Below are 14949 nucleotides of genomic sequence, written 5' to 3' on the forward strand. Positions count from 1 at the left end.
TTATTTGAATGGACAGAAAATGTGCTTTTCTTTCAAAAACAAGGACATTTCTAAGTGACCCCAAACTTTTGAACAGTAGTGTACTTAGCTAGCAAATGCAGCTAGCTAGTTTAGCCTACTCAAACATCCGACTCAAACAGAGAGGGATGATATGTTAGCTAGCTAACTATGGCTATCCAACACTGGAACTCTTCCAAGTCAAGGTAAACTTTTGGTTTTATTAATTTATTACCACTGGGGCCTGCCTGTGTAACTGCTAAACTGCTTGCTGTACCGCATGATTGTAGTGGGTTTACTAATGAGTTAGTTCTACTAACTACGTTGATTATGACAGTTTACTTGCATAGTTAAATAAAGGTTAAATAAATAATTAATTATGATGTTAGCTAATATGGTGACAACGAGGTACTGTAGGCTGTGTGTAGCGGTTAGAGGTTATGATTTGAAGGTTTGGCTTGGAAAGGATTTCTACCTGGTCACAGACAGCTGATTAATCAAACAATCAAATGTATTTATGAAGCCCTTTTTACATCAACCAATGTCACAAAGTGCTATACAGAAACCCAGCCTAAAACCCCGAACAGCAAGCAATGCAGATGTAGAAGCACGGTGGCTAAGAAAACCTCCATAGAAAGGCAGGAACCTAGAAAGGAACCAGGCTCTGAGGGCTGGCCAGTCCTCTTCTGGCTGTGCCGGGTGATTATAACAGAACATGGCCAAGATGTTCAAGCGTTCATAGATGACCAGCAGAGTCAGATAATAATAATCACAGTGGTTGTAGAGGGTGCAACAGGTCAGCACCTCAGGAGTAAATGTCAGTTGGCTTTTCATAGCCGATCATTCAGAGTTAGAGACAGCAGCTGCGATAGAGAGAGAGAGAGTCGAAAACAGCAGGTCCGGGACAAGGTAGCGCAGGTCAGGGTTCTATAGCCACAGGCAGAACAATTGAAACTGAAGCAGCAGTATGACCAGGTGGACAGGGGACAGCAAGGTGTCATCAGGCCAGGTAGTCCTGAGGCATGGTCCTAGGGCTCAGGTCCTCCAAGAGAAGAGAGAAAGAGCGGATTAGAGAGAGAGAGAGAGAATTAAAGGGAGCATACTTAAATTCACACAGGACACTGGAGAAAACAGGTTAGATACTCCAGGTATAACAGACTGACCCTAGCTCCCCGACACATACATGATTGCAGCATAAATACTGGTGGCTGAGACAGGAGGGGTCGGGAGACACTGTGGCCCCATCCGGCGATAACCCCAGACAGGGCCAACCAGGCAGAATATAACCCCACCCACTTTGCCAAAGCACAGCCCCCACATCACTAGAGGGATATCTTCAAACCACCAACTTACTACCCTGAGACAAGGCCGAGTATAGCCCACGAAGATCTCCCCCACGGCACGAACCCGAGGGGGGCGAAAGTGCCTTTCCGTTCACCTTCACAACCCTGGGCCAGACTACACTCAATCATAGGACCTACTGAAGAGTTGAGTCTTCAATAAAGACTTAAAGGTTGAGGCCGAGTCTGCGTCTCTCACTTGGATAGGCAGAGCATTCCAGAAAAATGGAGCTCTATAGGAGAAAGCCCTGCTTCCAGCTGTTTGCTTAGAAATTCTATGGACAATAAGGAGGCCTGCGTCTTGTGACCGTAGTGTACGTGTAGGTATGTACAGCAGGACCAAATCGGAAAGATAGTTAGGAGCAAGCCCATGTAATGCTTTGTAGGTTAGCAGTAAAACCTTGAAATCAGCCCTAGCCTTAACAAGAAGCCAGTGTAAAGAGGCTAGTACTGGAGTAATATGATCACATTTTTTGGTTCTAGTCAAGATTCTAGCAGCTGTGTTTAGCACTAGCTGAAGTTTATTTAGTGCTTTATCCTGGTAGCCGGAAAGTAGAGCATTGTAGTAGTCTAATCTAGAAGTAACAAATGCATGGATTCATTTTTCAGTATAATTTTTGGACAGAATGTTTCTGATTTTTGCAATGTTACGTAGATGGAAAAAAGCTGTCCTTGAAACAGTCTTGATATGTTCGTCAAAAGAGAGATCAGGGTCCAGAGTAACGCCGAGGTCCTTCACAGTTTTATTTGATACGACTGTACAACCATCAAGATTAATTGTCAGATCCAACAGAAGATCTCTTTGTTTCTTGGGACCTAGAACTAGCATCTCTGTTTTGTCCGAGTTTAAAAGTAAAACATTTTCCGCCATCCACTTCCTTATGTCAGAAACACAGGCTTCCAGGGAGGGCAAATTTGGGGCTTCACCATGTTTCATTGAAATGTACAGCTGTGTATCGTCCGCATAGCAGTGAAAGTTATCATTATGTTTCCGAATGACATCACCAAGAGGTCAAATATATAGTGAAAACAATAGTGGTCCTAAAATGGAACCTTGTGGAACACCGACATTTACAGTTGATTTGTCAGAGGACAAACCATCCACAGAGACAAACATATCTTTCCAACAGATAAGATCTAAACCAGGCCAGAACTTGTCCGTGTAGACCAATTTGGGTTTCCAATCTCTCCAAAAGAATGTGGTGATCGATGGTATCAAAAGCAGCACTAAGGTCTAGGAGCACAAGGACAGATGCAGAGCCTTGATCTGATGCCATTAAAAGGTCATTTACCACCTTCACGAGTGCAGTCTCAGTGCTATGATGGGGTCTAAAACCAGACTGAAGCATTTCGTATACATTGTTTGTCTTCAGGAAGGCAGTTCCTGCTTTTTCACAAATTTTGGAGAGGAATGGGAGATTGGATATAGGTCCATAGTTTTTTTAATATTTTCTGGGTTAAGGTTTGGCTTTTTCAAGAGAGGTTTTATTACTGCCACTTTTAGTGAATTTAGTGAACATCCGGTGGATAGGGAGGCGTTTATTATGTTCAACATAGGAGGGCCAAGCACAGAAAGCAGCTCTTTAAGTAGTTTAGTTGGAATAGGGTCCAGTATGCAGCTTGAAGGTGTCAAGAGATATAGTATTACAAAACTTGAGTGTCTCCCTTGATCCTAGGTCATGGCAGTGTTGTGCAGACTCAGGACAACTGATCTTTGGAGAAATATGCAGATTTAAAGAGGAGTCCATAATTTGCTTTCTAATGATCATAATCTTTTCGTCAATGAAATTCATGAATGTATCACTGCTGAAGTGAAAGCCGTCCTCTCTTGGTGAATGCTGCTTTTTAGTTAGCTTTGCGACAGTATCAAAAATACATGTTGTATCGTTCTTATTCTCCTCAATTAAGTTGGAAAAATAGGATGATCGAGCAGCAGTGAGGGCTCTTCGATACCACACGGTACTGTCTTTCCAAGCTAGTCGGAAGACTTCCAGTTTGGTGTAGCGCTATTTACATTCCCATTTTGTGGAAGCTTGCTTCAGGGCTCGGGTATCTGTATACCAGGGAGCTAGTTTCTTATGACAAATGTTCTTTGTTTTTAGGGGTGCGACTGCATCTAGAGTATTACGCAAGGTTAAATTTAGTTCCTCAGTAAGAGCCACAATATTTATCCCATGGGACAAAACTAGGTCCAGAGTATGACTGTGGCAGTGAGTAGGTCCGGAGACATGTTGGACAAAACCCACTGAGTCGATGATGGTTCCGAAAGCCTTTTGGAGTGGGTCTGTGGACTTTTCCATTTGAATATTAAAGTCACCAAAAATGTGAATATTATCTGCCATAACTACAAGGTCCGATAGGAATTAAGGGAACTCAGTGAGTAACGCTGTATACGGCCCAGGAGGCCTGTAAACAGTAGCTATAAAAAGTGATTGAGTAGGCTGCGTAGATTCCATGACTAGAAGCTCAAAAATACAAAAACGAAGTCATTTTTGGGGGGGTAAATTGAAATTTGGTATCGTAAATGTTAGCAACACCTCCGCATTTGCGGGATGCACGGGGATATGGTCACTAGTGTAACCAGGAGGAGAGACCTCGTTTAACACAATAAATTCATCAGGCTTAAGCCATGTTTCAGTCAGGCAAATCACATCAAGATTATGATCAGTGATTAGTTAATTGACTATAACTGCCTTGGAAGTGAGGGATCTAACATTAAGTAGACCTATCTTGAGATGTGAGATATCACAATCTCTTTGGATAATGACAGGAATGGAGGAGGTCTTTATTCCAGTGAGATTGCTAAGGCGAACACCACCATGTTTAGTTTTGCCCAACCTAGATCGAGGCACAGACATGGTCTCAATGGGGATAGATGAGCTGACTACACTGACTGTGCTAGTTGCAGACTCCACTATTCTGGCAGGCTTGCTAACAGCCTGCTGCCTGGCCTGCACCCTATCTCATTGTGGAGCTAGAGGAGTTAGAGCCCTGTCTATATTCATAGATAAGATGAGAGCACCCCTCCAGCCAGGATGGAGTCCGTCACTCCTCAGCAGGCCAGGCTTGGTCCTATTTGTGGGTGAATCCCAGAAAGAGGGCCAATTATCTACAAATTCTATCTTTTGGGAGGGGCAGAAAACTGTTTTCAACCAGTGATTGAGTTGTGAGACTCTGCTGTAGAGCTCATCACTCCTCCTAACTGGGAGGGTGCCAGAGACAATTACACGATGCCGACACATCTGTCTAACTGATTTACACGCTGAAGCTATGTTCCGCTTGGTGACCTCTGACTGTTTCATCCTAGCATTGCTGGTGCCGACGTGGATAACAATATTCCTATATGCTCTACACTCGCCATTTTTAGCCTTATGCGGGCACCATCTTCAGATTAGCCTTAACATCGGTAGCCCTGCCCCCTGGTAAACAGTGTATGATTGCTGGATGATTCGCCAATGACTAGGGTTTTCAATTTGTCAGAGCTAATGGTGGGAGGCTTCGGCATCTCAGACCGCGTAACGGGTGGAGGAGAGACCAGAGAAGGCTTGGCCTCTGACTCTGACTCGTTGCTTAATGGGGAGAACCGGTTGAAAGTTTCTGTCGGCTGAATGAGCGACACCGGTTCAGTATTCCTACAGCATTTCCTTCCAGAAGTGCGAGGGGATTTATAATACTATCTGTACTTGCTGTGGGCACAGACGCTGTTTCATCCTTTCCTGCAATTAAATTACCCTTGCCTAACGATTGCATCTGAAGTTGGGCTTGCAGCACGGCTATCCTCACCATAAGGCGATCGTTCTCCTGTATATTATCAGTACAGCGACTGCAGTTAGAAGGCACAATGTTAATGTTACTACACAGTAATTAAGAAGTAAAAACTGTAAAGTTGGCAGGTAGCAAAGTAACGTTGGCAACATGTAAACAAGTCCACAAGTTGTGACTGGAAATGACGATGCTGACTAGCACAGACTGGAATATGTTCCGGGATTCCTCCGATGGAATTGAGGAGTAGACCACATCAGTCATTGGCTTCATCAATAACTGCATCGATGACGTCGTCCCCACTGTGACCGTACATACAGTGGGGGGAAAAGTATTTGATCCCCTGCTGATTTTGTACGTTTACCCACTGACAAAGAAAGGATCAGTCTATAATTTTAATGGTAGGTTTATTTGAACAGTGAGAGACAGAATAACAACAAAAATATCCAGAAAAACGCATGTCAGAAATGTTGTAAATTGATTTGCATTTTAATGAGGGAAATAAGTATTTGACCCCCTCTCAATCAGAAAGATTTCTGGCTCCCAGGTGTATTTTATACAGGTAATGAGCTGAGATTAGGAGCACACTCATAAAGGGAGTGCTCCTAACCACAGCTTGTTAACTGTAAAAAAAGACACCTGTCCACAGAAGCAATCAATCAATCAGATTCCAAACTCTCCACATGGCCAAGACCAAAGAGCTCAAGTCAAATCTTGGGTGAGAACCTCCTTCCCTCAGCCAGGGCATTGAAAATTGGTCGTGGATGGGTATTCCAGCATGACAATGACCCAAAACACACGGCCAAGGCAACAAAGGAGTGGCTCAAGAAGAAGCACATTAAGGTCCTGGAGTGGCCTAGCCAGTCTCCAGATCTTAATCCCATAGAAAATCTGTGGAGGGAGCTGAAGGTTCAAGTTGCCAAACATCAGCCTCGAAACCTTAATGACTTGGAGAAGATCTGCAAAGAGGAGTGGGACAAAATCCCTCCTGAGATGTGTGCAAACCTGGTGGCCAACTACAAGAAACGTCTGACCTCTGTGATTGCCAACAAGGGTTTTGCCACCAAGTACTAAGTCATGTTTTGCAGAGGGGTCAAATACTTATTTCCCTCATTAAAATGCAAATCCTTTTCTAACATTTTTTACATGCGTTTTTCTGGATTTCTTTGTTGTTATTCTGTCTCTCACTGTTCAAATAAACCTACCATTAAATTATAGACTGATAATTTCTTTGTAAGTGGGCAAACGTACAAAATCAGCAGGGGATCAAATACTTTTTCCCCCACTGTACATACCCCAACCAGAAGCCATGGATCACAGGCAACATCCACACTGAGTTATTAAAGGCTAGAGCTGCCGCTTTCAAGTAGAAGAATTCTAACCCGGAAGCTTATAAGACATCCCGCTATGCCCTCCGACGAACCATCAAACAGGCAAAGCGCCAATAAAGGACTAAGATCGAATCATACTACACCGGCTCTGACGCTCGTCAGATGTGGCAGGGCTTGCAAACCATTCCAGACAACAAAGTGAAGCACAGCTGAGAGCTGCCCATTGACACGAGCCTACCAGATGAGCTAAACTACTTCTATGCTCGCTTCGAGGCAAATAACACTGAAACATGCATGAGAGCACCAGCTGTTCTGGAAGACCCCGTGATCACACTCTCCGCAGCCGATGTGAGTAAGACCTTAAAACAGGTCAACATTCACAAGGCCGCAGGGCCAGACAGATTACCAGGACATGTACAGCGAGCACGCGCTGACAACTGGCAAGTGTCTTCACTGACATTTTCAACCTCTCCCTGTCCGAGTCTGTAACGCCAACATGTTTTAAGCAGACCACCATAGTGCCTGTCCCCAAGAACACTAAGGTAACCTGCCTAAACGACTACCGACCCGTAACACTCACGTCTGTAGCCATGTGCTTCGAAAGGCTGGTCATGGCTCACATCAACACCATTATCCCAGAAACCCACCCTAACAGATCCACAGATGATGCAATCTCTATTGCCCTTTCCCACCTGGACAAAAGGAACACCAATGTGAGAATGCTATTCATTGACTACAGCTCAGTATTGAACACCATAGTGCCCTCAAAGCTCATCAATAAGTTAAGGACCCTGGGACTAAACACCTTCCTATGCAATTGGATCCTGGACTTCCTGACGGGCTGCCCCCAGGTGGTAAGGGTACGTAACAACACTTCCACCACGCTGATCCTCAACACAGGGGCCCCTCAGGGGTGCGTGCTCAGTCCCCTCCTGTACTCCCTGTTCACTCATGACTGCATGGCCAGGCACGACTCCAACACCATCAGTAAGTTTGCCAATGACACAACAGTGGTAGGCCTCATCATTTACAACGACGAGACAGCCTATAGGGAGGTCAGAGACCTGGCCGTGTGGTGCCAAGACAACAACCTCTCCCTCAATGTGATCAAGACAAAGGAGATGATTGTGGACAACAGAAAAAAGAGGACCCAGCATGCCCCCATTCACATCTACGGGGCTGCAGTGGAACAGGTTGAGAGCTTCAAGTTCCTTGGTGTCCACATCACCAACAAACTAACATGGTCCAAGCACACCAAGACAGTCGTGAAGAGGGCACAACAAAACCTATTCCCCCTCAGGAGACTGAAAAGATTTGGCATGGGTCCTCAGATCCTCAAAAGGTTCTACAGCTGCACCATCGAAAGCATCCTGACTGGTTGCATTGCTGCCTGGTATGGCAACTGCTCGGCCTCCGACTGCAAGGCACTTACAGAGGGTAGTGCGTACGGCCCAGTACATCACTGGGGCCAAGCTTCCTGCCATCCTATACTAGGTGGTGTCAGAGGAAGGCCCTAAAAATGGTCAAAGACTCCATCCACCCTAGTCATAGACTGTTCTCTCTGCTACCGGAGCGCCAACTCTAGGTCCAAGAGGCTTCTAAAAAGCTTCTACCCCCAAGCCATAAGACTCCTGCACACCTAATCAAAGGGCTACCTAGACTATTTGCATTGCCCGCCCCTATCTTTTACACCGCTGCTACTCTCTGTTGTTATCATCTATGCATAGCACTTTAATAAATCTATCTACATGTACATATTACCTCAACTAACCGGTGCCCCCGCACATTGACTCTGTACTGGTACCCCCCTGTATATTGCCTCGCTATTGTTATTTTACTGCTGCTCTTTAATTACTTGTTACTTTTATTTCTTATTCTTATCCATATTTTTTTTGAAACTGCATTGTTGGTTAGGGGCTCGTAAGTAAGCATTTCACTGTAAGGTCTACACCTGTTGTATTCGGAGCGTTTGACTAATAACATTTGATTTGATTTGATTTTGACTTGATTTGATCAATCTACACACAATACCCCATAATACCAAATCGAAAACAGGGTTTAATTTTTTTTTTGCAAAAAGAATTGAGCTCAGGTGCATCCTGTTTTCATTGATTATCCTTGAGATGTTTCTACAACTTGATTGGAGTCCACATGTGGTGAATTCAATTGATTGGACATGATTTGGAAAGGCACACACCTGTCAGTAAAAGGCACACGACAGGCCACTTGGAGTTTGCCAAAAGGCACCTAAAGGATTCTCAGACCATGAGAAATAAGATTCTTAGGTCTGATGGAAACAAGAAACTCTTTGACCTGAATGCCAAGCGTCACATCTAGAGGAAACCTGTCACCATCACTACGGTGTTGCGTGGTGGCAGTATCATGCTGTGGGGATGTTTTTCAGCGGCAGGGACTGGGAGACTAGTCAGGATCGAGGAAAATATGAACGGAGCAAAGTACAGAGAGATCCTTGAAGAAAACCTTCTCCAGAGTGCTCAGGACCTCAGACTGGGGAAGGTTCACCTTCCAACAGGAAAATGACCCTAGGCACACAGCCAAGACAACGCAGGAGTGACTTCGGGACACGTTTCTGAATGTCCTTGAGTGGCCTAGCCAGAGCCCGGACTTGAACCCGATCGAACATCTCTGGAGAAACCTGAAAATGCTACCAAAGTTCTAAAACACTCGACCACTGCTCCTCCCTTCCTATAGGCAGAAACTCAAACAGGAGGAACCCGTGCTAAGGACTATTCAAAGCTGGTCTGACCAATCGGAATCCACGCTTCAAGATTGTTTTGATCACGCGGACCATTTAACCACTGTAAGGTGACTGGGAATATGGCCGAATGCAAACAGTGTAGTTATTCCCTCCATAAGGCAATCAAACATTGAAAACTGGAGTCACAATTCAACTGCTCAGACATGAGACGTACTGTATGTGGCAAGGTCTACAGACAATCACGGACTACAAAGGGAAAAGCAGCCACGTCGCGGACACCAACTTATTAATTCCAGACAATCTAAACACCTTCTTTACCCGTTTGAGGATTACACAGTGCCACCAACGTGGCCCGCTACCAAGGACTGTGGGCTCTCCTTCTCCATGGCAGACGTGAGTAAGACATTTAAGCGTGTTAACCCTCGCATGGCTGCCGGCCCAGACGGCATCCCTAGCTGCGTCCTCAGAGCATGCGCAGACCAGCTGGCTGAAGTGTTTACGGACATATTCAGTCTCTCCCTATCCCAGTCTGCTGACCCACATGCTTCAAGATGGCCACCATTGTTCCTGTTCCCAAGAAAGCAAAAGTAACTGAACTAAATGACTATTGCCCCGTAGCACTCACTTCTGTCATCATGAGGTGCTTTGAGAGACTAGTCAAGGATAATATCACTTCCACCTTACCTGACACCCTAGACCCACTTCAATTTGCTTACCGGCCCAATAGATCCACAGACGATGCAATCGCCATTGCACTGCACACTGCCCTATCCCATCTGGACAAGAGGAACACCTATGCAAGAATGCTGTTCATTGACCTGTAGCTCAGCATTCAACACCATAGTACCCTCCAAGCTCATCATTAACCTTGAGGCCCTGTGCAACTGGGTCCTGGAATTCCTGAGGGGCCGCCCCCCAGTTGGTGAAGGTAGGAAACAACACCTCCACAAAGTTGTGTGCTGAGCCCCCTCCTGTACTCCCTGTTCACCCACCATGACTGTGTGGCCACACACGCCTCCAAATCAATCATCAAGTTTGCAGACGACACAACAGTAGTAGGCTTGATTACCAACAATGACGAGACTACAGGGAGGAGGTGAGGGCTCTGGGATTGTGGTGCCAGGAAAATAACCTCTCACTCAACGTCAACAAAACAAAGGAGATGATTGTGGACTTCAGGAAACAGCAAAGGGAGCACCCCCCTATCTACATCGACGGGACCGATGTGGAGAAGGTGGAAAGCTTTAAGTTCCTTGGCGTACACATCACTGACAAACTGAAATGATCCACCCACACAGACACTGTGGTGATGAAGGTGCAACAGCACCTCTTCAACCTCAGGAGGCTGAAGAAATGTGGCATACCACCTAAAACCCTCACAAACATTTACAGATGCACAATTGAGAGCATCCTGTCGGGCTGTATCACCGCCTGGAACGGCAACTGCACCGCCCGCAAACTGCAGGGCTCTCCAGAGGGTGGTGCAGTCAGCCCAACGGGGGCAAACTACCTACCCTTCAGGACACCTACAGCACCCAATGTCACAGGAAGGCCAAAAAGTTCATCAAGGACAACACCCACCCGAGCCACTGCCTGTTCACCCCGCTATCATCCAGAAGGCGAGGTCAGCACAGGTGCATCAAAACTGGGACCGAGAGACTGAAAAACAGATTCTATCTCAAGGCCATCAGACTGTTAAACAGCCATTACTAGCACATTAGAGGCTGCTTTCCTATAAACATAGACTTGAAATCCCTGGTCACATTAATAATGGGACACTAGTCACTTTAATAATGTTTACATATTTTGCATTATTCATCTCATATGTATATACTGTATTCTATTCTATTCTACTGTATCTTAGTCTATGCAGCTCTGACATTGCTCGTCAAAATATTTATTTGTTCATAATTCCATTCCTTTACTTATATTTGTGTGTATTGTGTGTATTGTTGTGAAGTTGTTAGGTATTACTTGTTAGATATTACTGCACTGTTTGAGCTACAGTAGAAACACAAGCATTGCGCTACACCCGCAATAACATCTGCTAAACACATGTATGTGACCAATAAAATTGTATTTGATTTGAAAAATAGCTGTGCAGCGATGCTCCCCATCAAACCTGACAAAGCTTGATAGGATCTGCAGAGAAGAATGGGAGAAACTCCCCAAATACAGATGTGCCAAGCTTGTAGCATCATACCCCAAGAAGACTTGAGGCTGTAATCGCTGCCAAAGGTGCTTCAACAAAGTACTGAGTAAAGGACCTGAATACTTATGTAAATAATGTAAATGTGATATTTCATGTATTTTTATAATTGTTTGCAAAAAAATCTATAACCTGTTTTTTCTTTGTCTTAATGGGGTATTGTGTATAGATTGATGAGGGAAAAACGATTTAATCCATTTTAGAATAAGGCTGTAACGTAACAAAAGGTGGAAAAAGTGAAGGGTCTGAATTCTTTCCGAATGCACTGTATATATTATACCACCAACCAAAACGGCACTTGGCAAGTGGGAGGGCAAGTGGGAGGGCAAGTGGGAGGGCAAAGGGGCATGTTGACAGGTTGACTCCTATCTGTGCACGTGCCTGTAAAGATTCCACATTGTACATTATTACACACTAAGTCCTAGACAGACATGAAGATCCATATCATCATGATAGTTGGATGCCAGGAAACTGTCCATCAGGTTTAGGATTCAGCACATACTTTACACCACATCAGTTGCACGTTTTCTTGATCGGCCTTACGTCGACATTAAACAGTCCCCATTCTATCCCCTTGTCTTTGTTTTTCCCTTTTGAATTGCATTTAGACAAACTAGAATGTAAGATGTAATGACTACTGTAATGACTTTCAATATGGCTGGTTTTCAGAGTCGTTAAAGGGTGCCCGGGTCCTGGTGACTGGTGCCAGTGCGGGAATAGGTGAACAAATGGCATATCACCTCGCCGGCTTTGGTGCCCAGGTGGTTATTACAGCCAGGAGGGAAAAGGTTCTACAGCAGGTCAGTAACACTTCAATTAGGTGTTTTCGTCAATGTCTATGTCTCTAGCCATTAGTTCTCCCACTTAACTCTATGACAGTGCCCTCCAGTGGGTGGTGAAGACAGCCCAGTACATATACTCGAAACGGTGCCTGAGGAAGTCTTGCATCCTCATCATGGACCCCACACACCCCAGCCACGAGCTGTTCACTCTGTTACCGTCGGGTAGACGTTCGGAGCATGAGGTCTGTTACTACCAGGCTCAGAGACAGTTTGTATCTACAAGCCATCAGGAGGCTGAACACTTGAGCTGGACTGACCACCTGCACTGACTCTCCACTCCTTAGCGCACATGCACTCACTCACGCACACATCCACACAGACATACACACACTATCATACACGTTCATGCTATACACACATCACAACTGCTGCTACCAGACTCTTATGTATTATTGCTAATGCTACACAATTTAAACACTTGCCCCCAATTCCCCCCTTCCCTGATACGTGTAAATATTGGACTATAAATGTTGCCTTCCTATATTATACTTCTGCTAAACTGTTTATTCTATTCTACTGAGCCATTTACTTTGTTTTTATTCTTATCTTTTATTATTTCTTATTGCGTTGTCGAGAACGAACCTGCAAGTAAGCATTTCATTGGACGGTATACCATGTGTATCCTGTACATACAGTACGTTAATAAAACTTGATTACTTAATGTTTTTCATGATTATGCAAACACTCACTTGTATTGCAGGTAGCAGAGAAATGCCAGGTGTTGGGGCCCCAGAAAGCTCTATACATAGCTGCAGACATGGCCAATCCGTCTGACCCAGAGAGAGTGGTGAAGTTTGCTGTGGACAAGCTGGGAGGATTGGACTACCTGGTGTTGAATCACATAGGACCCAGCCCATTCACTATGTGGGATGGAGATGTGGAACACACTAGATGGTTAATGCAGGTGGGGTAACTTAATCACAAGTACTGCTATATCACATATATCACTATGCTCTTATCCAGAGCACCTTACAGTGGTGAGTGCATACGTTTTCATACTGCCCCTAACTATTTCTTCCTGCTTTATTTCTTTTTCACAGGTGAATTTCCTCAGCTATCTGCAGATGGCAAAGACAGCTCTGCCTACCCTTAAGCAGAGTAAGGGTTCCATTGTGGTCGTCTCCTCCTTGTTAGGTAAATGAGAGCTCTTCTCTCTACACAAAGTGTTCTAATGCTGCTTTTCGACTGTAACACCAGTGTTAAACTAGTGTATACACCCTTATGTTATGCTAGTGAAATTGTGTTACCATAGCCAGGGCTGAGTGAGGAGCAGAATCAACAATCTCTGCATCATCGAAACATTTGCTTTATGAGAAGGTGTTGATGTCCACAGTTAGCCATTGTTATGTAAACGCCAGCTGAAAAGTACCGGTGGCCTGGCTTTGGCCCCAAGTCAGAGCAGATCCACCGGAGACATGACCCAGTGAGACACGGGTGCCGGCCCGCATAGATGGAAACAGAAAAGTCTGATGCTTTTGGGTAAAACACTGCAGTAAATTCTATATGGAAATGCACCATTAAGTGACCATGAACCTATGATTGGCTAGTGTTTTGGTCCTTCAGGAAAAATGAGCAGTCCGTTTGTGGCTCCCTACACGTCCACCAAGTTTGCCCTGAACGGCTTCTTTGGGACGTTGCAGCATGAGCTTGCCATGCAGAGGAGCAACGTGTCCATCACCATCTGCATCCTGGGCCTGATCGATACAGACTCAGCTATGGAGAAAGTCAGGTGAGCTATTTTTGATACCAAGTTCAGTCAAGTTTAATATTACAGTATGTAAACTTAAACCCGGAATACAGTCAATGATTTAATGATTGACCTGATGGTTGTTACATGCAAATACAAGTATCGTTGGGCACATTTCAAATAGTCACCTTTGTTTGTATTACAGGGGCATGACCAACATCCAAGCCTGGCCGGCCAGTGAGGCGGCTCTGCACATCATCACTTCTGGAGCCACGCAACAGACAGAGTCTTACTATCCCTGGTTCTGGTACTATGTCTGTCTCATCAGAGACTGGTTCCCCTACTTCAGGGACATGTCTTTACGTAACTTGTATAAATATTAACCATTTGCTTGAAATATACATTATGATAATATCGCTTTTACATTTTTCCCTTTTTGGTTTACACTTATTTGTTGATAAAAAAAATGCTGTTACAGCCAACTTCTCTGACATTGATAATTTAAACACAGTTCTTTAAATGATAAACAGTTCAGTATATTTTAAGATTTTCATGTAAAACTGTGTTACTTCTTGGTCTTCTTCTTTGTATAATTGGTTGCTTTTCTGTGGTACATTTCTGCATGTTTATGTCACAATTTGAACTTTGTCCATCCCCTCTCTCATTGCTTTTGAATGATATCCACATGTAATCAACAGTATTGGGGAGTAGTGAACTACGTACATGTAGTTCAACTAGTTATTTAATTACATTTTGCAGTAGCTTGGTGGTAGTTGAACTAAATTCAAATCTTGGTAGTGTTTTTAGTAGTAAATTACTTTTTTTGCCATGTAGCGATGTTGCTAACTACACACTACTGTTTTTACAAAAATAAATAAAATATGGGTGAATTAGGCAAGCATTCTTTCCCAGCAACATACTTGCCCAATTCTCACTTGAAACCCTTTTTGTGTGCCTAATTCTCACTTTTTGTGTTTAATAGGCTATATTATCAATTCTTAACATCCGACTCCAGAGTGATCTGTTCTTGCAATTTGTAGTCTATGACATTTCAGATTTACA

General features: G+C 44.3%; 1 protein-coding gene across 2 annotated transcripts in view; it reads left to right on the plus strand.

The window, feature by feature from the left end:
- Nucleotides 1-14833, plus strand: part of LOC106613760 (hydroxysteroid 11-beta-dehydrogenase 1-like protein) — a 28163-nt gene extending 13330 nt beyond the window's left edge. For both annotated transcript variants that reach the window (XM_014216336.3, XM_014216337.2), the window contains exons 2-6: nt 12028-12158; nt 12901-13104; nt 13241-13334; nt 13764-13929; nt 14093-14833. In XM_014216336.3, coding sequence (XP_014071811.1) covers nt 12028-12158; nt 12901-13104; nt 13241-13334; nt 13764-13929; nt 14093-14270 — 773 coding nt within the window. In that variant the 3' untranslated portion in view covers nt 14271-14833. The remainder of the gene's footprint in view (nt 1-12027; nt 12159-12900; nt 13105-13240; nt 13335-13763; nt 13930-14092) is intronic.
- The last annotated feature ends 116 nt before the right edge of the window (nt 14834-14949 follow it).

This window comes from Salmo salar, chromosome 10 (genome assembly GCF_965601325.2).
Source record: "Salmo salar chromosome 10, fSalSal1, whole genome shotgun sequence".
In the NCBI taxonomy this organism is placed as follows: domain Eukaryota; kingdom Metazoa; phylum Chordata; class Actinopteri; order Salmoniformes; family Salmonidae; genus Salmo; species Salmo salar.